At 43.3% G+C, this 23599-nt stretch overlaps 2 protein-coding genes across 4 annotated transcripts; one reads left to right on the forward strand and one right to left on the reverse strand.

Moving 5' to 3' along the window:
* The first annotated feature begins 2430 nt into the window (after positions 1-2430).
* LOC127784371 (CDP-diacylglycerol--serine O-phosphatidyltransferase 1) lies at positions 2431-9026 on the forward strand. 2 transcript variants are annotated; one of them, XM_052311625.1, is made up of 13 exons: positions 2431-3632; positions 3796-3982; positions 4196-4261; positions 4574-4633; positions 5020-5110; positions 6014-6068; positions 6159-6238; positions 6359-6475; positions 6563-6647; positions 7232-7323; positions 7810-8063; positions 8455-8543; positions 8631-9026. In XM_052311625.1, the coding sequence occupies exons 1-13, from the start codon at positions 3599-3601 to the stop codon at positions 8756-8758; spliced, it is 1338 nt and encodes a 445-aa protein (XP_052167585.1). In that variant the 5' UTR covers positions 2431-3598; the 3' UTR covers positions 8759-9026. The 2 variants fall into 2 exon arrangements, with proteins under 2 accessions (XP_052167585.1, XP_052167574.1); XM_052311614.1 differs by having other exon boundaries at positions 2431-3628.
* A 4020-nt stretch (positions 9027-13046) lies between these two features.
* LOC127764271 (alpha-1,3-arabinosyltransferase XAT2-like) lies at positions 13047-15846 on the reverse strand. 2 transcript variants are annotated; one of them, XM_052289132.1, is made up of 6 exons: positions 15435-15846; positions 15145-15321; positions 14953-15063; positions 14782-14850; positions 14587-14676; positions 13047-14460 (listed from the first exon to the last, which is right to left on the reverse strand). In XM_052289132.1, the coding sequence occupies exons 1-6, from the start codon at positions 15580-15582 to the stop codon at positions 13286-13288; spliced, it is 1770 nt and encodes a 589-aa protein (XP_052145092.1). In that variant the 5' UTR covers positions 15583-15846; the 3' UTR covers positions 13047-13285. The 2 variants fall into 2 exon arrangements, with proteins under 2 accessions (XP_052145092.1, XP_052145087.1); XM_052289127.1 differs by having other exon boundaries at positions 14782-14853.
* Positions 15847-23599: the final 7753 nt, after the last annotated feature.

Consider the following 23599-nt stretch of genomic DNA (forward strand, 5'->3'; position numbering starts at 1 on the left):
TAATATTGTTATATTTTCAACCGATTGATACGAAATTGTTACTGTAAAATTCATGTGTTCCAAGCGCATTTTGAGCTTAGGCATACAAACAATTCATGACAATTTGTGAACCTCTTAATACAGTACTCGCATCCTGTAGCTAGGAAGATTGGTATACAGCTAACTAATTCCTAAAACTGGGATAGATGTTCATATTACACATATTTGGCCACAATCCAAGTTCCTTGCTTCATTTGTCAATTGTCATGTCATGGAATAGCCACCATTAACACTGCCCTATTAGTCGCCCAAAATGGGCAATCTCAAAAGCAATGTGCAAATTATTGTTGGATGCTTGGTCAGTTCTAGGTCATGCATGTGAGGATGCAATAACTATTCCAGATGGGCCATATGGAATTTATTTCAGTCATTTAATGGTTTTGGCACCACAAAGTTTTGCAATGTACTTCCATACATATGTTTTTTTTTAATCTGATGGGCACCATATATTTGGGCACATGATAAAAACTGTCCTCACATTTTTAAAGATTTGAGTGGCTCTCTTGTGCAAGTACTATTTGGATCAGCTGGATGGAAATCTTGTCTATCCATTTGCAATGTCCTTGTAGCAAAGTGGGCTAGCTTAGATGTCCCGTGTTTTACTTCAAGCTAAATTCTTCTCCTTTTTAGTTTTTACAATGGTAACTTGAACAGTTAGGCATATGTTAATCTGATTGACTGAGTATTTATGTGGGGTGGGGGTGGGTTGTTCTTATCAAACTTTTCGCCTATCAAGATGATAACAGTGAAATAAAATTTTCAAGAAATGAGGGAAAAAAACTTTAGCTAGGCGCAAAATCCATTAGGCATAACTTGGAATGCGGGAAATTTTCTTGAATTAAATGTTGGAGACATAAGTATGCATTTGGTTGAAGGGTTGGGATTGCCGGATGGGTTAGGTTGAGTTGAATCTATTTTCCAGTGTGTTTGGTTTGGGGACAAATGAGATGGGATAGTCACTGACAGAAAATATCCCCTTAAGATCCGGGTTGACTTGGTCCCTTAAAAACTGACGAACCAATCTAACTCACTTTTTTTTTTTGTCTCGCTAGCATATGAGTCATCCCTTAAAAAATAGGATCATCCCACCCTTTATGCGAAACAGATAGATGGGATCATCCCCATCCTAAAAACATGAACGAGTCCAACCCATCTCACCTCGTCCCCAATCCAAACACGTGCTAAGTAAATAGGTATCATTCAACCTTTTTGTCATAAAATTTTTAAATTTTTAATATTCTGTTGTTGAGTTTCCTCTAGAGAGCGGGAGTTCCTCTAAATTAAATATCAAACATGCTATCACTCATGCCCCTTTAAAATGAAGAATTCTTTTAGGATTTGAATCACGTAGGATTCCCCCCCCCCCCCCCCCTAAATGTCTCTGGAACAAAGAATATTGAATTCTATGAAATTGTTCAATCATTGGTACTCTTAATGGAAATTTAACACAAGCTCTATCCTTACAGAAAATTTCTTGATGTAGTTTTTATCTCTCCACTACGGTCAATCCAAAGATTATTCACGTATGTTTCTTATGTTTTGCGATGCTCTTTTTTATGCTTTTATTCATATTAAAATTCTGTGTTTTCAATCCTTTATTCTTTTTCAACCCTATAATGAACTCCCCTCAACTTTCACGTTAGAAAAATTCAAGTAAACTTCCATACAAAAATACTACTACTCCTACTCCACTGCATTAACATGCATACTCATTTGTCTCTAGCTAAAGCTGTTTGGTAGTAGCACTAAGAGTACATAATAAATAAATAAATAATTGTAGTATTAGCAAGTTGTAGTAGACGCAGAGTTCACTGGATTTCGAAAGAGCTTTGAGATAAACAAAGGGTCAAGTGCCGCGTGAGGTGGCGTTCATCAAGCACAGTTGGTAGTGGGAGGGGAGACATCATTTAAGTTTGGTTTTGGCGTCTTATGTGTAATGTAATCAAGGTGCCATCTTTGTTTTTTTTCCCCCTTCACCTTAATCAATGTGGGTCCCACTGTAAGAGAGCATAGTCCTTCCTCCAAGACTCCAAATGATCCCTCTCAAAGACCAAACCTTTTTTCCTTCTTCTCTCTCTTATCATCATCATCATCTCTTCTCCTCTCTCTCTCTTTCCTTTTCTTTGACCATCTCTTCTCTCTCTCTCTTATAAGAAGATTCCCTTTCAGGGCTCTAAGTAAGACTCCATTGTGTGCACACACGCACACATCTCTCTCGCTCTACAACTCACCACCAAAGAGGAAGAAAGGAGGAGGAGGAAAAAAGGGGGGCGAAAAGAACAAATCTTTCGATCGCTTTCGACGGCCTGGATCTCCTCCCACGCGGGATCGTACGGGGCGCACGGCGTTGTCGCTTTCCTCCACGTATGGTGTTTTTTCTCCTCCTCTTCTTCTTCTTCCCCCCATCTCTTCCCATGGTGTCATTCTGCTAAAAATTTCATCTTGGGGGGTATATTTATCATATTTTAGTTCATGCCGCCGCCACTATGTACTAATCCCACCATAGCAGCTCATAGTCCTCTCCATTGCAATCCTGTCGTCTATTTGTATTTGTTTTTTGTTTGTTAGTATTAGGGTTCTTTTGGTTTTGGGGTTTCTGCCATTGACGGTTACCTGAAGAGCTCTCGATGAAGCGGTTCTTTTTTTAATTATTTTCGGTGCCTAGTGAAATGCAGTGGTGGTTTTGAATCATTCCTGGGAGTTCCCTGGTGGTTTTGACTGATCAAAACGCTACCTTTTTTTTTATGTTTATGTTCCCTGTTGTTGTTCTTGCCCAAATGCAGATTCACGCTTGCATTTGTTTCTCTTGATTTCCTCTGCTGTTTTGCTCTACAAGGACTTGGTCTCCGCTGCTTGTTCGTCAGCCTTGCAGGGAAAAAATGCAGTAAAAAACCTGTCTATTGCGATTACTTTGTGTTCATCTTGGGGGCGCTCTTATTATGCGTGGGAATCACCAGCAGAGTTCATCCGATTTGATGCGCGCATCTCTAATTCCCATCTTTTGCAGCATTGCAAAAGCTGCTGCCTTTTAGCTTTTGCGCTTTCTTAATTAGGAGGTGTTGTACGGCGCTCCTGTTGGACCTGATTACTTCCACAGTAATTGCATCATGACATTTTATTCCTTTTTAATCGTTTCCTTTTGCTAATCTTTTTAAGTACAAATGGAGTTTCCCCCCAAAAAAATATTGCAAATGGAGTTTTTTTTCCCCTTCTCCTCTCGCCTTTTGCTGTTTCAGGTTTCGTATGTTATCTTCACATCAATGCAGCCTTTAATTGCAGCAGACCACCCTTCTTTGCTACTAGTATGGGGAAATAAAAATCAAAGCCACACGAACTGTGGGTATTTGCTATGGGAACTTCACAAGTTCGCCAGCAATACAACTTGAATGCGTCCTGAAGATTTATATTCCGCAGGTCAAATCGTCGAACTTCAGAGCTAGTAGTACTGTAGGCTTGCCTGGTGCAACTGTGGGTTATGCTTCAATAGCCTTTAACTGTGGGTTAATGTGTATATGTCAAATACAGAATTTTTACTTGAAGAAGATGTGTTTATTTTCAGATGTGTTGGACCATTTCATGTTGTCCACTTGTAGGTACTTTCGTGGCCTTAGTAGTACATTATTCAGTTGTTAGTTATTTGTCTCACTGAATGCAAGTGTATCTTTAGTAAGAGTTGGACTGCATTGTACTTGTTTGAATCTTCTTGAAGGCCAGTAAGAATTTGTATTCTAATACAAAATTGTGGAAATTTTATAGATAATAAGCTGCTAAGAATTATCACCATGGAGGTCAATGGTCATCACAAACCAAGAAGAGAATATAATGGCCGAGAGTGCAATGGTGTACAATCAGTAAACAATTTCGGCGATATCGATCCATGGACAGCATGGGCATACAAACCGCGCACAGTTTCATTGCTACTGATGGGAACATGCTTTTTAATGTGAGATCAGAATCTTTATCTGTGGATTTTTTTTAAAGATTTTAAAGAGCATTTTAATAATCAAGGTGTTTTATGCATTTGTTAGTGTTGGCCTACGGCACCTTTTTGAAATATGTTTTATTTTCTTCAGTTTCGACCATTGTTAGGTGAGATATTTAGGACTTGCAAAGGTGCTCTATGTTTAACAGAAATTTAATTTACATTCTTTATCAGTTGGGCAAGTGGTGCTCTTGATCCAGAAAGAAGCTTCTCTGTTGACCGCGTTTCATCTGTTAAAAGGTATTCTACTCATCCAGGTTAGACGGTAGTTGTTTTTACCATTCACTCACTAATTGGACATCTTTAAAACTAGTGTTACCTGGTCATCTGTGTTCAAAATATTTTTTGTTGAAATCACATGAGTCAGATCCATAGCAGATTTCATGTGTCGATGTTTTTTTTGCTGCACTAGACACGCAAATTCTAGTCGGTTTCCAACCACATGAGTGTTCATTTTATTTTTACCATCATTTTTCTCAACAATTTATCTGTTGATTATCATTTAAGGATTCCTTTTTGTTGATATGTCATATGTTTCTCTTTTATTGACAGGGGTGTCTTTGCAATGATTGCTGTTTTTTTGGCTTATTCATTTCTTCAGGCACCTTCTACGTGAGTCACATAAACCCCTTATCCGAACTCTGATTATCGAACTCTGTTTATGGTAGGGATGGCCGTGCAGATATAAATAATGCTATTGCACATTGATATGGAACAGAAGGGGGTACGCGTTCCTGCGTACTCCATTTTTGAAAATAACTTTTCAATATCACTGAGGAATTGTATCATTTTCCTAGATGTGTTACTTTTATCATGAAACTGAAATAACTTCATAAATTCTCCTAAATAACAGTTTTAATTAAAAAATCCCTTGAAAGTGAGGCATTGTTCCATTTCCTAAAAATATAACCTCATTGGGGGCTTCTCTGTAATTTTGTTTATGAGGTAATTGGGATTTATGCAAACATTTACTTATATTTATTTATACTATGATTCAGTGTACTTATTAGACCACATCCTGCCATTTGGCGGCTGGTCCACGGGATGGCAGTTGTTTACCTTGTTGCTCTAACTTTTTTGCTTTTCCAGGTAAGTACAGCTTTTTCTTATTACTCTTGCTCAACACATTTTTATTGGATCATTGATATTCATGGATTATTAAGGCATTGCATTCTTTTGCTTTTTTTTATCTCTTCCACAACCTTATAATATCAACTTCTTTTCTAGTGAACGGCATAGAAGTCCCTGTCTCAGTTTCTCGTTTAATTGATTAGCATAAGGAATTGCACTGTGCACTAATACCTCACTTCCCTCTTGATTCCAACCAAAAATAGGTTATTTTTATTAAAGGAAAAAAGAGTCGTCATTGGCATTACACATCAGCAGAAGGGCTTACCAATGTCAAAAGTTTAACAGTATAACTATAGGTGAACATAGATCAGTTTGGAACTAGGATGACTCAAGTGATTAACACACATTGGAAAGAAAAGCCTGGTATCCCATTTTTATGTTACCCTGGGAACTTTTTTAGTCAATAGGAAGCTTCCCAGAAATGTTTTCAAGTCATCCAACTAATTGCGATTAGTCATCCTGTCGGTACTAAGGCAACTTGATTCTAACCACGATTGATCAGAAAGTATCCTAATTAGTCGCGATTAGTTATGATTAATCATCCTAGTCGGTACTGAGGTGATTTTCCTCGAGTTTCCGATTTGAAAACATGCTGCCTTGTTGTGGTTTACCCTAGAGGTAGCTAGTCAAAGTGCCAAGAGACTATTCTCCCGTATCTTTACTATTGTGCTATACTGGTCCATGTTGCATGCACCAGATGAGACAATGTCTCAAAAAGTGAGGGTCTTGTTATAAATATTTTTTTTCTTCTCAAATACGCAAGAGAATTGTGCATCATTGGTCTTGTTATAAATATATAAAAGAGAGAACAAAACCTGTAGTTTGCATGGGATTCATACTCTGTTCCACTTAATCTTGCAGACCCGTGATGATGCTAGGCAATTTATGAAGTATCTTCACCCTGATCTTGGTGTTGGTAATGAATTTAATTTCCATATATGATCTAGCAGTGCAGAGTTATGTGATTGGAAAAATAAAAACCTGATTTTTACCCACATTTGAGCAGAATTACCTGAAAGATCTTATGGAACCGACTGCCGCATATATGTACCTGATCATCCGAAAAGCAGGTTTAACAATGTTTATGTATGACTCCATTCACCAACTTGCTTCTCCTTTTTGTTCTATTTGATTTACCTTAAAACTCCAGTTCTGCAAAGTCTTGGAGATGCTTCAAGTTACTGATTTGAATATAGGTTTCTCTAGGAGATCCTTTTTGATGAGTTTGTTATTGCCCATATCCTTGGATGGTGGGGGAAGGCTATAATGATAAGAAACCAACCACTTTTATGGGTATTATCAATTGGCTTTGAGCTAATGGAGGTATGCATTTAATCTTACACGATCAATTTATTTTTGGCTTCTGTCTTCTGAATCTAGATTCCTTACATAGTTTCACATGTCCTGCAGCTCACCTTTCGCCATATGCTGCCAAACTTTAATGAGTGTTGGTGGGATAGCATCGTACTAGACATATTAATTTGCAATTGGTTTGGTGAGATTTTTTATATTTTATCAGTATTTTTAATATACAATTCTCATTTCCTTTAAATGTAGATTAGACACCCTCATTCAGTTTATTCAGAAACCATTTTTTTGTTTATTGGCTTCTTTCTTTATTGTGGTTGTATTTGTATAAGCTGCTGGAGTAGTATCTTCTGATTTACTGAAACCTCATTCAGAATTTTGTACCTTAGCATATTAAAGTTAATCATGGCAAACCTATGTTTCACATTGTTTTGCTTATCTCTTTCTGCAAATCGCTAAGACAGAATATTAGTGTTTTAATAGTTTTGTGATGTATTAGACATCTTTTAAATGCTAAGTGTACCTATGGTATTTCACTAGCTATTTCGTATGAAGTTGTGCGCTATAATTGTTACTTTAAATGCTAAGATATTTCATGTGATTAAAATTTCGGGACAGTTTTCATGCGAATGTCTGTCTTTACCTCTATTCGTTAGCCTCCCATAAGTTTGATTCTTCTCTGCTGCAACATCGTGTTATGTATCTTTTGCTTGAGTAATAGAGTGACAGTTGCTTTCAACTCTTCCTGACTGGGACCCTTATTTGGTTTAGGTATTTGGGCTGGAATGAAGACTGTGAGATACTTTGATGGGAGGACATATGAATGGGTTGGTTTGAGTCGTCAACCCAATATTATCAGTAAGGTATGCTCATTAGATGTCAAGGGGAATGAGTTGCCCAGCAAAGCATATGGTGGCATTATACTTTTCTTTTTTTTGGCATCTGTCCCATTTTTATGCAGTGCATTGTGTTGTATATCTTGCCTTAGTATCATATTAAGGTGATTAACTCTAGTACAGGTAGGATTTACTGAGTAACCAACACAATTTGTCATTAGTTGTCTAATTAGCCCAATATGCACCATACTGTTAGGTACCTGTAAATACATGTATAAAATGAAAATATTATGTGTATGACGTTTATGTCTTGACTTTCAAATCCGGTTTTTCCTATGCATAGGTTAATACCGTACTACGGTATAGTATTAAATTATCACCTCAACCATTAATTTTTCCCTTAAAAGTTATATGCTATGTTCTGTATTTCTAGTGCTTCGAATTATTTGTTCTTGATCTTTATATTGTTAGCCTTTCCCGTGAGTGCATATTTCACCTTTTGCTTCTCCATAGGTAAAAAGGACGCTAGGCCAGTTCACACCAGCACAGTGGGACAAAGATGAGTGGTACCCTCTGCTTGGCCCTTGGAGATTCATCCAGGTGCTGAGCCTATGTATTGTTTTCATGATTGTTGAACTTAACACATTCTTTCTCAAGTTCTGCCTTTGGATTCCTCCCCGAAACCCCTTGATTGTTTACCGACTTGTCCTTTGGTGGTTAATTGCGATACCAACCATTCGCGAGTACAATACATACTTACAAGACAGGTGAATATTGAACTCCCTAAGCTTCTTTTTTTGAATGTATGAACTTAATTAGCTTCAAACTGTAAAAAAAAATAATCTCTAAGTATGTTTTGATGAGTTGCTCTGTACTCATCCAGCATTATCGACTGTTCAAGAACAGAAACTCTGGATTTTCTTGGATGCACTGTGCCTGCTATTAACTATTACTGCTTGACATGCTACATGGCAGTGCAGATGTGCCACTATTTGTTGACCATAAATATGTACCGTCTGCTAGACATTGGTTGCATGTGAACTGTGTGTAGTATAGACAGCATTCTAACTGCATGCTTACAATAGGATCAAACAGCTTGGCTATAAGTTCACAGAAATTCATACCCATTAATAATATAACTTGTCTGAATGATTGCAGGAAACCTGTTAAAAAGGTGGGGTCTTTCTGTTGGCTTTCCCTAGCTATTTGCATTTTGGAGCTTCTAATATGCATCAAGTTTGGACATGGTAAGTTTGATGTAAATTTCTTGATGCTTGCAAGCAACATTTGCATCCTTAAAATTAACCGTTCTGAACGCGTTGGCTTGTGAACAGGTCTCTTTCCGAAGTCTATGCCGTCATGGTTGTTCGTAGCCTGGACGACCGTGGCGTCGCTTCTGATGATGTTCCTTCTTGTGTGGACTTGGAAAATTTACCGAACAATGATAAGGAAAAGGCTATGATTCTTCTGTTGCTTTGCTCTCAATTCTTTCCTCCATTCAATATTGTCGTGTAAATATTCATTCAAAAAAATCTGTACATGTGGTAGTAGCCATTAATTTGGTGGTCTCGAGAAGGATCATCATAAGGAATTTTATGTCTTTGCCTTTGTATTCCATGAGCCAAAATGGCATTCCTTTTTCCTTCCTGTGATGTAACTCTGACAGCCAAACTTTGGTGTTCCTTTGGTCCAATCTAATTCCTGGGAAAATAATGAACCAATATTTATTCTGTTTCTTGAGTTTTCATTACAGATTGCTTTGCTGTTTCTCTTTATGCAGATATTTCTTTAAAAAGAAATTAAATACACCAGCAAAGTTATGAACTCACATTGCAAACTGCTGTCAAAAGCTTCTGCATCCATCAGTCTAGTCTGTTGCCATGATTTCTTGTTATCCCTACGGTACCTGGTGTGTGAGGTAGTGGTTGTTTCAGGCTCCAGGGTTTCTTTACAGATGCAGGCTCGGTTGCTGCTGCTGTTGCTGAGCTGCTGGCATGTGAGGTGGTATTATTTGGTTTCAGTGTAGCAGCAGCAGGATGCCTCTGCAGTGTAGTGTGAGCCCATCGCCTCTGCTGAAGCTAGCTGAGCCTGTGGTTGGCTGATTGATGATAGGTAAGGAGATGGCAACTACTCCTGGAGGAGTATGGATGAATCGCCTGCATTCTGATGAATGGAGGGGTTCATGTTCAGCACAGATCCACAGGTCTCTCGGCCCCTCCATGCAGATGCACCCTGCAGGCTTATCCTATGCATAGCTGCACTGTGAATTTCATTTCTCGTTCTGCTTTCCGAACTTTTAAATGGTACGATTCTTTTAAAAATAATTTATTTTATATGAATTTCTTAAAAATATTTGTTGCGGATCTATTATTTAATTTTATAGTAGTTAATTAATCCGTTTGTACACTCAAATAATAATCACAAATTATTCATCTACTATCCATTCAGCGGAAAAGAATAAGATGCAAAACATAGTTTTATTTAGAAAAGGTTCATTTTACTCCCTCAAACTCAAACTGCTATACTAAATCTCTTAACACCCTAAACTATTTTTTTACTCATTTTTCTTCCTAAGCTATTAAAAATGGCTCACCCTACTCCCTAATAGCATTTGTACTTTTAGTTTCTCTTTGTATAAGCTATATTTTAAGCTATAATTTTGTAGAGCCATAGATGGACCATTATCAAAGTTCAAAAATATTTCAATTCTTTTGCATGACTGTTTCTTGAACATTGATGTCTCGATGTTTAAATGTGCTTCTAATGTAGAAAACAATGATAAAACAATCTAAAAAAAATGTTGAGACGTAAGTTATGGCACATCTATCGTTACCCTACCAAATCTCCGTGCACAAAAAGAAGAAAGTAAAGAAATGGGCCTAAGAAAGCCCACAAAGAGCCCATTTTAGGCCCAGTAAGAAATGGGTGAGGTTTAGGCCCACCAAGATTTCTGCTCGATGCGCAAGCTTCAGGTGAAGGGCTGTCTCCTCCTAGGCCCAAGAAAGCCTCCCAAGAGCCGATTGAGGCCCATTAGTAAATGTGGCGGAGAAAGGGCTTATGTCTAAGGAATACGTACCTATTTGGCCCAGTTTATCAATACTGTATCTCCAACGGCCCAATCAACATGACAGAGCCAAGGACCACGGCGGCCGGCCGGCGACAAACCACGGCGATGGCCGGCCGGCGACAAACCAAAACAAATAATCCAGAATTTTTGCCTCATTGATCCTATTTAAGTTTATTTTCAACTGAAACAAATCAACATGTTTGCTGGGAGAGTGTCACCCTGTCGTCTGTCAACGTCAGCTCAACCGGAGTGTGTCGGTAGTGCCGTGTGCTCTCCATTGCTAGCTAGCTACCTCATCGAAAGCAAGATCACATATCAATCTCTTAATCTCTTTGTTTCAATCTCTTTTTCCCTCTCACTTTGATATTGATTCTTGCGTGTTCATCTTATCATGGTAATTATAAGTTGATAGTACATGATCAGTTGCTAATTAACAATGGTCAACTACGTACTCAATTGCAAATCTGCAATGGCATCTTCGACGAACAGCAAGTTCCAATGCATCCTCTTCCTTTTTCTTTTTTTGTATGCCGTCTGTGTGGCCCGTTTCGTTATCAAACTGTTCATCTGGACCATGCCAATGAGGCTTCTGTCACCTTTGTGAAAGTCTGAAAGAAACGAATAAAAGCGAAGCCTGCAATGTGATGCCGATCGCCAACCTAATTATCCGGGACAACGCTGGCAATGGCTGCCTATCTTACACGACTTCTCTTCCTCCTCTTGCTAATACAACTCCATGATTGATTGGCTTCTAGTTGTAATTGCAAAGCTTGTGCCACAATCATCAGCAGCTAGTCATGCATGCAGTGATCCGTTAGCATCTTTGCTTCTGTTCGTTTAATTTTTTTTTCTTCAGATGCATTCAGACATCAGGATCAGATGACATTAGCTTCTGCTTCTGTTATTGTCTGATTAATCACACTCACTGAAGCTTGTGCATCACCATGCCTGAACTGAAGCTATAAAGTAAATTAATTATAGAGTAAATTTCACAAAACTATAGATACTTTGGTTAAATTTATCACAAAACTACAGATTTAAGGTGATGTACCACAAATCAACAGATTTAACACTAAATTTTTCAGAGAACTATAGACATAAAGTGGATTATCGCAAAACTACAGATTTAGTAAAAAAAATTATCACAAAAATACAGGTTTAGTGTCAATTCAATCACAAAACTTAGACGTTTATAACTCAAATATAACACTAATGCTAAAGATTTAAACTCCAAAATCTATAGTTTTGTGATAACTTGGTTACTAAATCTATAGTTTTGTGATACTCCACCTTAAACCTGTAATTTTGTGATACATCATCTTAATTATGTAGTTTTATGACAATTTGGCTAGAGTATATGTAGTTTTGTGAAATTTACTCTAAATTATAACTGCAATTAAGTCGATCTCAACGGTGTCTGTGGGACATTGCCGTGCTAACCACCGCTTCGACCGTTCCTTGCTGCTGTTGCATTGTCATTTTCGTCGTTGCCCTGCTTGCTGGTTTGTGAGGAGAATCCGGCAAGAGATTCCCATTTGCCGCGGTATTAGTTCAGGACAAGGCATTTGAATTTGGATAATATGGTTTTCTTCTTTTCATTTGTTTCTGTTTATTTATTGGTGTTCAGGTTTGTCATCTGAACGATCCGTGATGAAATGTTCCTCTTTTTCATCCATAAAAATTGAACTGCATTTTCTACTGTTGGTGATATTGTTAATAAAAGATATTTTTTTTAATTCTTTATCTAAGATTGTACAGATAGCTTTCCAGATGCATACATCAAATATATTTTTAGGGATCTTTACATCAAATAATTGGAGGGCATTTCTACGTAATCTTGAAGATACAGACTGGAAGTAGTATCGACAGTTACAGAAATTATACGCACAGTTCATGATGTTAATCTGTAAACTGATCCTAATGTGTGTCGGCCACAAGCTACTAGCCTTGCAGATTTCATCAGCAATGACAGAAGAATTTGTTTGGTAGAGATATAATTAAGGACGGAAAAAATCATTTGAAAAAACAATCAGATAGTAGGGTTAATATATATCATAGGATATTCTCCTAGCTACTACTATTACATATATATGTTCATCATGCATATATATGATTGGTATCACATATCATAAGCAAATAAATGATCATGCGGTGCAAGTGCAATATAGGACGTTTAAACGAACGCACGGAAGCAGAGAGATGCATTAACAAATCCCAAATGTCTGACCCGTTGAGGATCGATTTGCCCACGATATATATAGAGAATGTAACCAACAACGACATGCCATCCAACTCTGTGATCTCAACTGCCAAACTAACACATACTACAGCTTGATTTCCCATTGCTGCCTCTAAATTTTCAGAGCTTGATTAGTTCAATCAAACTCCTGCAACAGGAGAGTTGTGTAACTATGGTGATACTATGATTTAGCCTCTTCAAAGGTATCGACTCTAGTCTTGTCAGATAATGAGGTATCAGCTGTAGATAGTAGTTCAAATCATGTATAACCATTCAGTTTCCAGAATTAATCATATTGCAACTTGTAAGTAGAAGTCAATCACTGGCTAGCCTGTACCCATGTGCCACACTGCTAGGATATGATTCAGAGAGGAAGCTATCAGAGATTAGTCGCCGTGCAGAAATGAGCAAATAGTACTGACAAATATTTCAAGCTGTAGCCACTACCTGGTAAGCTTTCTTTCACAACTTGACTTGTATCAAAGGACTAGCAGTACACAAGAACAGACAATCTCCTCTCTCTCAATTTTTGTATTCGCCCATTCAATCTCTATCTTAATTACAGTGTAATAGTATATAGTTGCAAGTGTGCATTCAATATATATATAATCTTTGAGAGATGGAAAAGAAGAGGGTAAAAGAATGTGAATGTGATGATGAACTAGGAGAACAAAATAATTAATCTACTTGGCGGCAAGGTTGTGGAGAGCCTGCTGCAACACTGGTCTGAATCGGGTGACGTCAATGGTGATGTCCTGGCCGTCCATGAGCGTCTGCTTCATGAAGGCGAACCCTCTCTTGTGCAGCCCCGTCGGGTTGGTGAAGATCTCGTCGCCGGCGGGGTACTTGTCCTTGAGCGAGCTCTCGGCGACGGCGATCTCGTACTGGATGTAGTTGAGCCCCATCGCCGCCGCCGGCTCGCCGTAGTCCATGCGCGCGATCCACTGGAGGCCGCCCCATGGCACCACCTGCACCATCGTCGCTCCCGGCGGCAGGAACATCATGTTCGTCAGGCCGGCGCCATGGACGCCGAGCAGCGCGTCGCACGAGTTGATCAGCTTCCCCACCTGCTCGATCGAGTTCCCCACGTCCGACTCGTTCACCACCACCTCGAACCCGACCTCCTCCGCCGCGCGGACCACGGCGTCGAGGTTCAGGAGCAGCCTGGTGCGCCCCCGGGAGATGACCAGGAGGCGCGGCCGCCGCCCGGTGCCGTCGCCTAGCCGCGTCGGCGCGTCGCGCGGCAGCGACAGCGCGCGGCGGAGGAACCGCGTGAAGTCCGGCGTCGCCAGCCCGTCCAGGCTGCGCTCCCGCTCGATGATGAGCTCCCGGTGCGCGCGGAGGCTGACGACGGCGCTCGGGAAGCAGTGCACCTCGCCGGCGGCGCCGGCCTTGGCGAGGTCGATCGGCGCGTGGCGCGACAGCTCGCGGAGGAGCTTGTCGTACTTGACGAGCCACCACGACGCCACGTTCGCCATCACCAGCTGCACCCCGCCGCGGTAGCGCTGCACGGTGTTGTACAGCGGCACGATCACGTCGGAGAAGTCGTGGAAGATGTTGCCCGTGTACCCGCCGATGGAGAACGCCACGGCGGGCACGCCGTGCGCCCGGGTGCACCGCGGCGCGCCCGCCGCGTCGCCTGTGGTGCGCACGGTGATCTCCGTGACGCGCCCCATGCACGTCGCGTCGCCCTTCCGCGGGTACGGCCGCACCTTGTGCGACGCCGCCGCCGCCGCCGCCGGGTCGACGACGACGACGAACTCCGACGTGTTGGCGGCCATGCGGACGTCACCGGAGAAGTCGCAGATGTCGGTGCGGAAGTCGGAGAAGTCGCAGAGCGGCCGCCGGTCCACGGAATCTGCGTTCATGGCGCGCACGTTGTCCGCCACGTTAGTTGGTGCCCAATTTCAAAATTAAGTTGCACTTGCAGTATTTTAAAACATGACGTTGAATTAATTAATCTCTCTGTTTGAAAATCACGTACGTGACGTCACCGTTTGCTCCGGCGTGCGAGCTGGCTCGCCGGCGTCCTGCAGCTTCACCGGAAGCTGCTGCTTCTTCTTCTCCTCCACCACTGTAAAAGAAGAAGAAACACGATTTTTTCTCTTGAGAAAATTAAATTTCAATGGAAGTTGGAATTCTGCAATAATTTGACTGCGTGCAAGTGTGTGATGGGTACATGGCTGGTCGGGACGAGCAGTGGTTGCCACGGTGGCCGTGGTCTTCACGGCGTTGTCCTCGTCGGCGACTACTGCCAGGTGGGTTCAATTTAGAGGTCAGATTTTCTCCATGAAAGCTACAGGCGAGTCAAAAACCAGTCCTCCTTTGCGAAAGTTGCAGTTGCGTATACCTGCAGGTGCAGCCTCGTCGCCGGAATCTGCCGTGACACGCTCCGCCGCCTCCTCCGCCTCTTCCGACCTCTCGCCGGCGACCTCCTGGATTATCACCGTGTCTTTCACCCCTGCCAATTCATTCAGTACAAGTTCGTAAGAAAAAACGAACTAAATCTATGGACAGAAGAAATAATGAATGAAGTACATACATTCTGTCTTTTCGGCGGTTTGATCGACGCTCTGCTGCAGATGAGCATGGGTGTCTCGGTCTCCCTGCTGCGGCAGGATGTCGACATGGAAATCCCGGGTGAGGCCGGCGGAGGACGACCGGTGCAGCATCTTCATCGCCGGCATGCGTGCGTCTTCCAACGACTCCCTGGGGTTCACTGCAAATGCAACCGCATGTTAAATTTGCAGTTGAGACTTCTGCTGCTTTGCACCGTGAGATCGATGATAATATCGGAGAAAGAAAGTGAGAGGAGGAAGAAGAAGAACATACGGGTGGAGAAGACGGTGGCGTCGGGGCGGGAGGAGAGGAGGAAGGTGAGGGAGATGAGGAAGCAGCCGACGACGATGGTCAGTAGCCTGAACCTCTGCGACTCGAACCGCAGGGCGTGCAGCCGCCCGCTGCTACCCCCCGGCTTCATGGCTTCAGCTACCTTCTTCTTCTTCTTCCTCTCTTGCTAATGGCGGCTTAGCTCTGCATGCCTCCTCTCGTCGTCAGGCTAAGCTAGCTAGCTAGAAAGTGGAAGCTTCTGTGCACAAGCAAAATGGAAGGCAGAGACGATCGGGTTATATTCTTCTCTCTCTCTCTTTCAATTTCCCTGTTTGCTTGTCTGTCAGACTATGCCTGTGCCGTTGGGTTGGTGCAGTGCAGTGCACCGATATTGCCAAGCAAATTCGAGCTTCTTCTCGTGCGTGAATTGGACAACTGAACCTGGCACTCGCTCTCTGCGACGTATATGAATTGAAAGAGCTAGCTTTGATGTGCTAGCATTACCGAACCATGCATACTTACTATACTGATCTACTTACATTGGATGACCTCCTTCGGTCATCCAAAAAAAAAAAAAAAAACTATACTGATCTACTACTTCTTTCTGCCTTACTTTTTTTTTCTATTTCTTTTAACGAATTTGCCGGGTCATGCAAGTTTGTAGGACGTGTTTGTGGAGGTCCATGTTCCTCAATTCACCGTGCGATATATTCCATCTCCTAGATATTCTTGAATTTTCTAATTCATGCAGCTGATGGGTGTGGTGTACGTGGATGGCACGCAAAAAGAAAAAAAAAGGGAAAAAAGTTGGTCTTATTCAGATTCAGAACCATTAATTTTGAGTTTTTGACTCCATTGCAAAACTAGCACTGATGATTGATTTCTTCAGCATCAGACTCCATGCATGTTACCTTGGTCAAGTGATTGATGGGTGTATATACATGTACATACTGAGATATACTGTATAATCAATGTACAACACGGCATGGACAGTTGGAGATCAACAGCGAATCATAGGGTCGTCTACAGAAACATATGCTACCATCATTGAAGAATATGGAGTTCAATAATGGATTCAAGTTAATGACTCCTACCTATATAGGAGTATCTATTGTAACTGTGCTTTGTCCCATGTGATTAATTTTTCTCAACTAATACTAGCAGTGGTATGATACTGTAGTATATCATCCCTCCACCAACTCCCTAGCGCTGTTTCTTTCAGACGATCGAACTTATATCATTCGTTCACGGATGGATGATGCCACCAAATACATGCATTTCATATGGTTCATGGCAATTTTGTATTGAACAAAGCAACACAAAGTTGAATTGATCACAAATTAAATCGATGGTCTATTCATGTGGTATATGTTATTCAAGAAACTCTGTACACGTTTCTTGCACTATTCTTTGTCTGAAGGATCTTGAAACATTTGTAGTTTTGAAAGCACCTTTGTACTGACTGAAGATGGGGTACTGCTAGTTTTTTTTTTCACAAACGTGCGAATAATTGAACGTTAATATATTAGAAGAAAAAAAAGTTTTTGTTACACGACGCAATCAGCCATACGGGCCTATGTTAGGGGAAGGAAGAAAAAGCAAAACAAAAACTGCGGCTAGGAAAAAAAACTACTGCGACGGTGTCACGCCCCGAACTAGTCCCGAGCGGAACTAGCCCGTGACGCTCCAAATTAACCTGTTAATTGATACCAGTCCCAGGAAACAGTGCTGGTATAACAGGAAGACAGAATATCACAGCAACAGAGGTCTCTTTATTATAGAGTAGGGGTACAGTCATGTTGGGCTGCGGACAGATCCCGAGCTCACAACTGCAATACAAAAGGAACGCGGAAGCCAAGACTTGGACCACACATCACAGGCGCAACTTGGGAACTAGGCCGAAACCCTAAAACTCATCGTAGCCGGCTTGCTCCTGAAAGAACTCCTCGTCAGCGGGATCCGCTTCATCTTCTTCAGCAACTGGGGGGGGGGAAATTATTTATATGGAGCAAGGGTGAGTACGAGAGTACTCAGCAAGCCATGGGAAATAAGTGTTTAATGCAGGCTTCAAAGAAGGGCTGTTGTTTTTGCAATTGATTTTATTTGAACTCTTTCCTGAAACAACTAAGTGAGTGCTTCTCAAACGGCACGGATGAGAAAGTGCGTCTCGTCCGGTCGGAGTTTGTGCAATGTATCAGTCTTTCGAATTGATCAAGATTGGCACCCGGCCAATAGCTTTCAAACGGCCACCCGGGCCTGGCTGGTCCCATCAGCCGCAGATTTTCCAAACATCAAACCCATTTCACAACAGCAAAATTTCACAAGGCAGTAGTCAAACAAAACTACGCTAGGAATCACCTCACATCCGCCCATGACCGTGGGCACGGCTGTTCGGACAGTTTAATAACCTCTGCAGAGGGGGTACACTTTACCCACACGACATTACTAACCCGGATCATCCAGCCCGTGCAGAACGGCCACGACTAGAGACCTTAAGGCTTTCATGACAAGGCATTTCGAAAGCCGACACAGGTTCACCATATGCCAACGAGAGGGGTCCCAGACCAACACCAGATTAGGTCCCAGACCATACTGTGCCAGGAAGCCCAGGGGTCCTCCCCGACACCACCCCGGCGAATCCACATGTCTCTTGGCATCAAGGCTCCCCCGATTAGCTAATTACTCAGCCGGGGGTGTCCCATTCCACCCATGTGGTCGTACTTGTCTTATGTTCGGATGAAATTCCAAGGAAACGGTCCTTAAGTGCAAGAGCGGGAAACCGTACTCCCGGTACGTTCCCCGGTCCGCGGTTTTGGAAATTCATTTAGTTCGCAAGCACCGACCCAGGTGTCGGGTTTTCCAAGTCTTTTGTAAACCAAGTTTTACCCAAGATCTTACTCAGATTTTAAGTTTGAAGGCGACCGTCGATACTCGCACAGAGTGCACGAATATCGAGGCGCAACTAGGTGGTTACAAGGGAACATGATATAACAATTAACAGTGGAAGGATCAGATGCAACAAGTTGGGTAGACCCACCGGTCTGCCTTGTAGACGGAGCATACAGATTAAGTGCAATCCTATCAATGCATAATATTTTGCAAGCAAATTAATTAAGTTCAAATATAGGCTCAAGATGTTCAAAGGTGGCTTGCCTTGCTCGAGATCTTGAGCTTGATCCTCGAAATCTTCGCACTGCGGGTCTTCGGGCTCCGAAACTACACGTGAAACGGGACAACTCAACAAACGGCGAAAATAAAGCCCTATTATTGACCTCTAAGCGTGCCATTAGATAGATCTCGAGTTTTGAGGAATTTTGGAAGTTGAACGGAGTCAAACGGACTTACGGTTGGGAAGATATTGAATTTCTAAGATTATTGGATTTTTGGTCTAAAGGAAAAGGATTTATTTAAACCCTTTTTGAAAAAGAAAAGAAAAGAAAAGAAAGAGGGAGGGAAATTAGACTTCCCTCGGGCGGCTAGGGCGCGGCCCGGGAGAAAGGGGCGGCTCGGCCGAGCTTAATGGGCCGACCGGCCCAAGAGGACGGCCCAAGGCGCGCGCGGGCGGGGAGGGGAGAGAGAGAGCCGGTGGGCCGGGTCCATCCTCGCGTGGTCCCGAGTGGGACCCGCTTGTCGGCGGCTCGGCTCACCGTGAGCGAGGTGCACGCGGGCGTGCTAGGGTTTGGGGAGGGAGGCGCGGCGCATGCGCGCGGTTCACGGAGGACGCGGTGCGGCGGGCCCACGCGCAGCCTCACGGCTCGCGGTGGACCGCGCGCGCGAGGGGGCGGAGGGAAGCGGCGGACCGGGGTCTGCTTGACCCGGTCGCGGCCGAGGTGGCGCCGACGTGGCGCCTACGTGGCTGCCACGCGGGCCGGCGGGAGGTAGACGATGACGTCGGCCGAAACGGACGGCGGGCGGCGGCGGCGAGCGGCGGAGCGAACCACGGCGTTACAGGCGAAAGCGAGCACACCGGGAGGTTGCACGGGACGAGAGGAGATGGGCCAACGGTTCGGATTCGCCGGGGGATGCTCGACGGCGGCGGATTGCGGCGGCGGCAACCGGCGGCAGGAGAAGGGGGAAACGGCGATGAGGTCACGAGGGGTCGATTCCCGGCGGTGAGAGCATCTACGCGGCTACGGGAATCCGTTGCTAGCGTCGGATTGGGCGGAAACGCATCGAGGGGGACCAGCGACGAGAGGCGCTTCCGAGCTCGGGCGGCGAGCACACGGCGGGCGGCGGCAACGGTCGGGGCGGCGCCAGCTAGCTACGGGGAGGCTACTCGTGCTACTACCCGAGTCTAAGGGGAGGAGATGGAATGAGGAGGGAGAACGGAGGGCGACACTACCGTGCGGGGAAGGGCGTGGTGACGAGAGGCCGACGGCACGGGAGCGATCTCTCCGGCCTCGGGCCGGGGAAGAGGAAGAAGAGGGCGCGCCCGGAGTCCCCTTCCGCGTCCTTGCTCGTGCCGGCTCCTCCGGCACACGCGTCGGCGGCGGTCGGCGAGAGGGACGGCAATGGCGCGGGCGAAAACGGGGAAGGTTTGGGAGGGGAAAAGGAAGAGGGGGTTCTTGAGTTTATAGGGCGGCGATGTCGGTTTAGAAACCGACCTTGGGCGGTCAAGGCGCGAGCTGGCGCTCGGCGCTCGCAGCCAAAACGGCGACAGAGGGGGGGGAGAGGATGACGCCGGTGATGGGAGGAAAAGGAAGAAAGGAAGAGGGAAAGGAGGCTTGCCTCCTTGCCATTTCGGGAAAAGGAGGAGGGAGAGAGGGCGACGCGGCAGAGAGGGCGGAGGGCTCTGCCTCCGGCCCTTGGAGGCTAGCGCGCGGAGAGTGGCGGGGCCGAGTCGATGACGACGGCGATGACGGCGGAGGCGGCTTGGAGCGGAGCGGCGACACGGGCGGCAGGTGCGGCAGGCGCGGCAGAGGCTGACGGCGGCGGCGACCAGGCGGTCGGCCACCACGGCGCGCGGCGACGATTTGGCGGCGTCGGCGGGAACGGCAGCGGGAGCAGGAGGGAGGGCTCGGCGCGGCTCGCGCGCTCGCGCGAGCAGCGCTCGGGCAGAGCGGGGGAGAGGGAGAGAGAGAGAGAGAGAGAGAGAGAGAGAGCGAGCCGGGGAGAGGGAGGGGGAGATGGGCCGAGAGGGATTCGGCCCATCACACCCGAGGGAGGCAAAATAGACTTTTGCGGAGGGATTTGATTTGGGAAGGATTTGGATTCGGGATTGAACTCGACGATGGATCGGGGATTTGAGACCTGAGATGGCACGGGCACTAGACAACAAGCAAGGAAACGGATTTCGCAAATAGGATTTTTAAGAGCTAGTTTTTCCCGCTAGGCGTCACGACGGAACAGGCGCTACAGACGGCTAAACACAACTCCAATCAGCGGAAAGGGGGAGGGCAGAGCCATACTACACTCCTAAAACAGCAACGGCAGCAGAAGACCACATACGGTCCTCTGAGAGGATGGACTCCAGAACCACCGAGACTGAAAAGAGCATAGAGTTCCGTTCCTTTCACATCTGTTAAGAGATAGGGATACTGCTAGTTAGCACTGTGCTATTTTTTTGGGACTGATAGCACAGTGCTATATCAGTATGGCATAACTTCAGAGAGATATAAGGTCACTTGCTAGTAAAAATCACAAAGAAGAGAATTAACGGGAGGCAACAAGGAGACATCCGAAGCTTCCAATACATCCAAATCTAACAAAAGAAAAAGGACATACAAAGAACTCTGATGAAAAGAAGATTCCAAAACTTCCACAGATGATGGTTTGGCGTATCAAGAAAAAGTCCAGAGAGCGTCAGGACAGGCACGTTTCAGGGTTGACATGCTCCCACATGACATGATCCGTCGATCCTGCAGCCACGGAATTAATTAATCATAAAATGCCCGGAAATGCAACCAGAAACTATTAAGGGCTCATTCGGATTGGAGGCTTTTCCCGAGAATTTCATAGGAATACTGTTCACATGGGATTTTTTCCTATCCTATCATTCGGATCGTAAAAAGTGGTTATGGGAAAACTGTAGGAAAAAATCCTTTGCTACTGATTCCACGGGAAAAACGGAGGAAAATTCCATCCACTCCAATCTCTTGTTTCATTCCCTTTGACAGAATCAAGCCAATCAAGCAATAAAACAGCCACTAGATAATAAGCAAGACAGACGGGATAAGCAAGATAGCGGTAGATAATAAATACAGTATACAGATTACTCCTCGATTACTTTTTATTTCCTTTCCTGTAAACCGAATGCTCTCAACTTTTATATTCCTGCGTTTTTCAATCCTATGTTTTCAACGTGATTTCCTTTCATATTCCTACGTTTTTCCTATCCTGTGTTTTTCCTTTTCCTATGTTCCGAATAGGCCCTAAAGCCAAATATTTTCCAGGGAGCGTAGCTACCTGCATCTTAATCAGCTGCAGTTCAGTCGAGTTCATGCCTAAAGTTTTTTTTTATGGATTAACTTATTAATTTCCAGAACAGAACAAAGCCTAGCTTAATATGCTCGTTTTGCCATTTTCATGCTAAAAAAATGCCTACTACACATGCCTTGCCGTGACCGATTGACGATACTTAATTGCCTTTGCCTTGCCATGAGTGATTGACAATGATTCTTTCTTGTACAGCAGCGATGGATAGTGACGCAGCACTAACCTATAAAGACTATACTACACTCCCTCCGTCCAAAAAAACTCAATTCTTAAGTTTTCGTATTTAACGTTTGACCGTTCGTCTTATATAAAATTTTTTAATTAGTATTTTTATTATTATTAGATGATCAAATATAAATAATACTTTATGCATGACTTACCTTTTTAAATTTTTTCATAATTTTTTTAAGTAAGATGGACGATCAAACGTTAGACACAGAAACCATGAATTAAGTTTTTTTTTGGACAGAGGGAGTATTACATAGTGCTAGCTAGTCTGCAAATAAGAACAGGGAGCACAACTTCACTTCTATGCAGCAGATATGCGTGTATGCTGATTGATCAACCTTTGCCCATAGAAATATAGAATACATGCATACAGCACAAGAATCTCCCAAACACTGTTGTCTGATTTGTATTGAGCGGTTGGAAGCATATGCAGACAGATGATGTGCTAGCCATTTATGCGGCACCACTAATATGAATTCTACATTTCTACTACTTTTGATACTCTCTTCCAACTTATAATTGTCATCTTTTGTCCCGCTACAAATTATTTTCTTGTACACGTACGTATGCAACCATTCTTTAATTTACATCAATCACATATAAGCAGCCATGGCATGTGTGTAATAATATCACCTCCGATTACGAAGCATGCATGCATGTTGTCCTAGAATGCATAGAGACGAAAATTGTTGGTTAAATATATTGTCATGGAAATGGCTCCACATATAACGTTACAAGTTTTCTAATTAATATTTCAATAATTATATATATGTACTGCATCAATTGTCCAAAGCAATGCCTTACTGATTTGGAGGAGAAACCACAACTATTTTCATTAAATTATAATTGGGTATGGAATTAACAACTACTATATCCTTACTGTTTTTTTAGAAACTATATATATATATATTCTTATTACTGTTGATATCATCTGGTATCACACATATAAAATTGGGATTGGACATTAACAAACTATATATTGACTGACTGATCAATGCAAGGAGATGAGAATCCAAAAACCAGAATTTGGAAAGTGTTTGGTGGGACATTCCGTTGATCGATCATTTGCAACGGTTGATACGTACTACGTACCCGTGGCGCTACAGTGGCTCCGTATATTTTTTGGCAGATTCGTTGGTTGCAATTGCATGCATAACGTGCCGGACACAATATATCTTTGTATCGTTCTGTGCTGTATCTGTCTAAACAAACCCATTGACCTCACAACCGATATGGTGTGTGTGTGTGTAACAATCCTGTATGTTAGTATATCTCACCATGCATGCTATATATTATTTCACTAAACAATGCAGGCCAGGTACGTAGGCCTGTTCAAATGCTGTAATTTTTTTTAATATTTATAAAAGTATATTTGAGTTTTCAAGTTTTACGGTTCTATACTCGATAACGCCCTTTAGGAGGGTTTTTTATATTAAAATGGCACCATCTAAATTATTTTTTTCACGTGGAAAACACTCGTTAGTCGCGCCAACGGGCATGCAACA

Source organism: Oryza glaberrima, chromosome 1 (assembly GCF_000147395.1).
Source record: "Oryza glaberrima chromosome 1, OglaRS2, whole genome shotgun sequence".
Classification (NCBI taxonomy): Eukaryota; Viridiplantae; Streptophyta; class Magnoliopsida; order Poales; family Poaceae; genus Oryza; species Oryza glaberrima.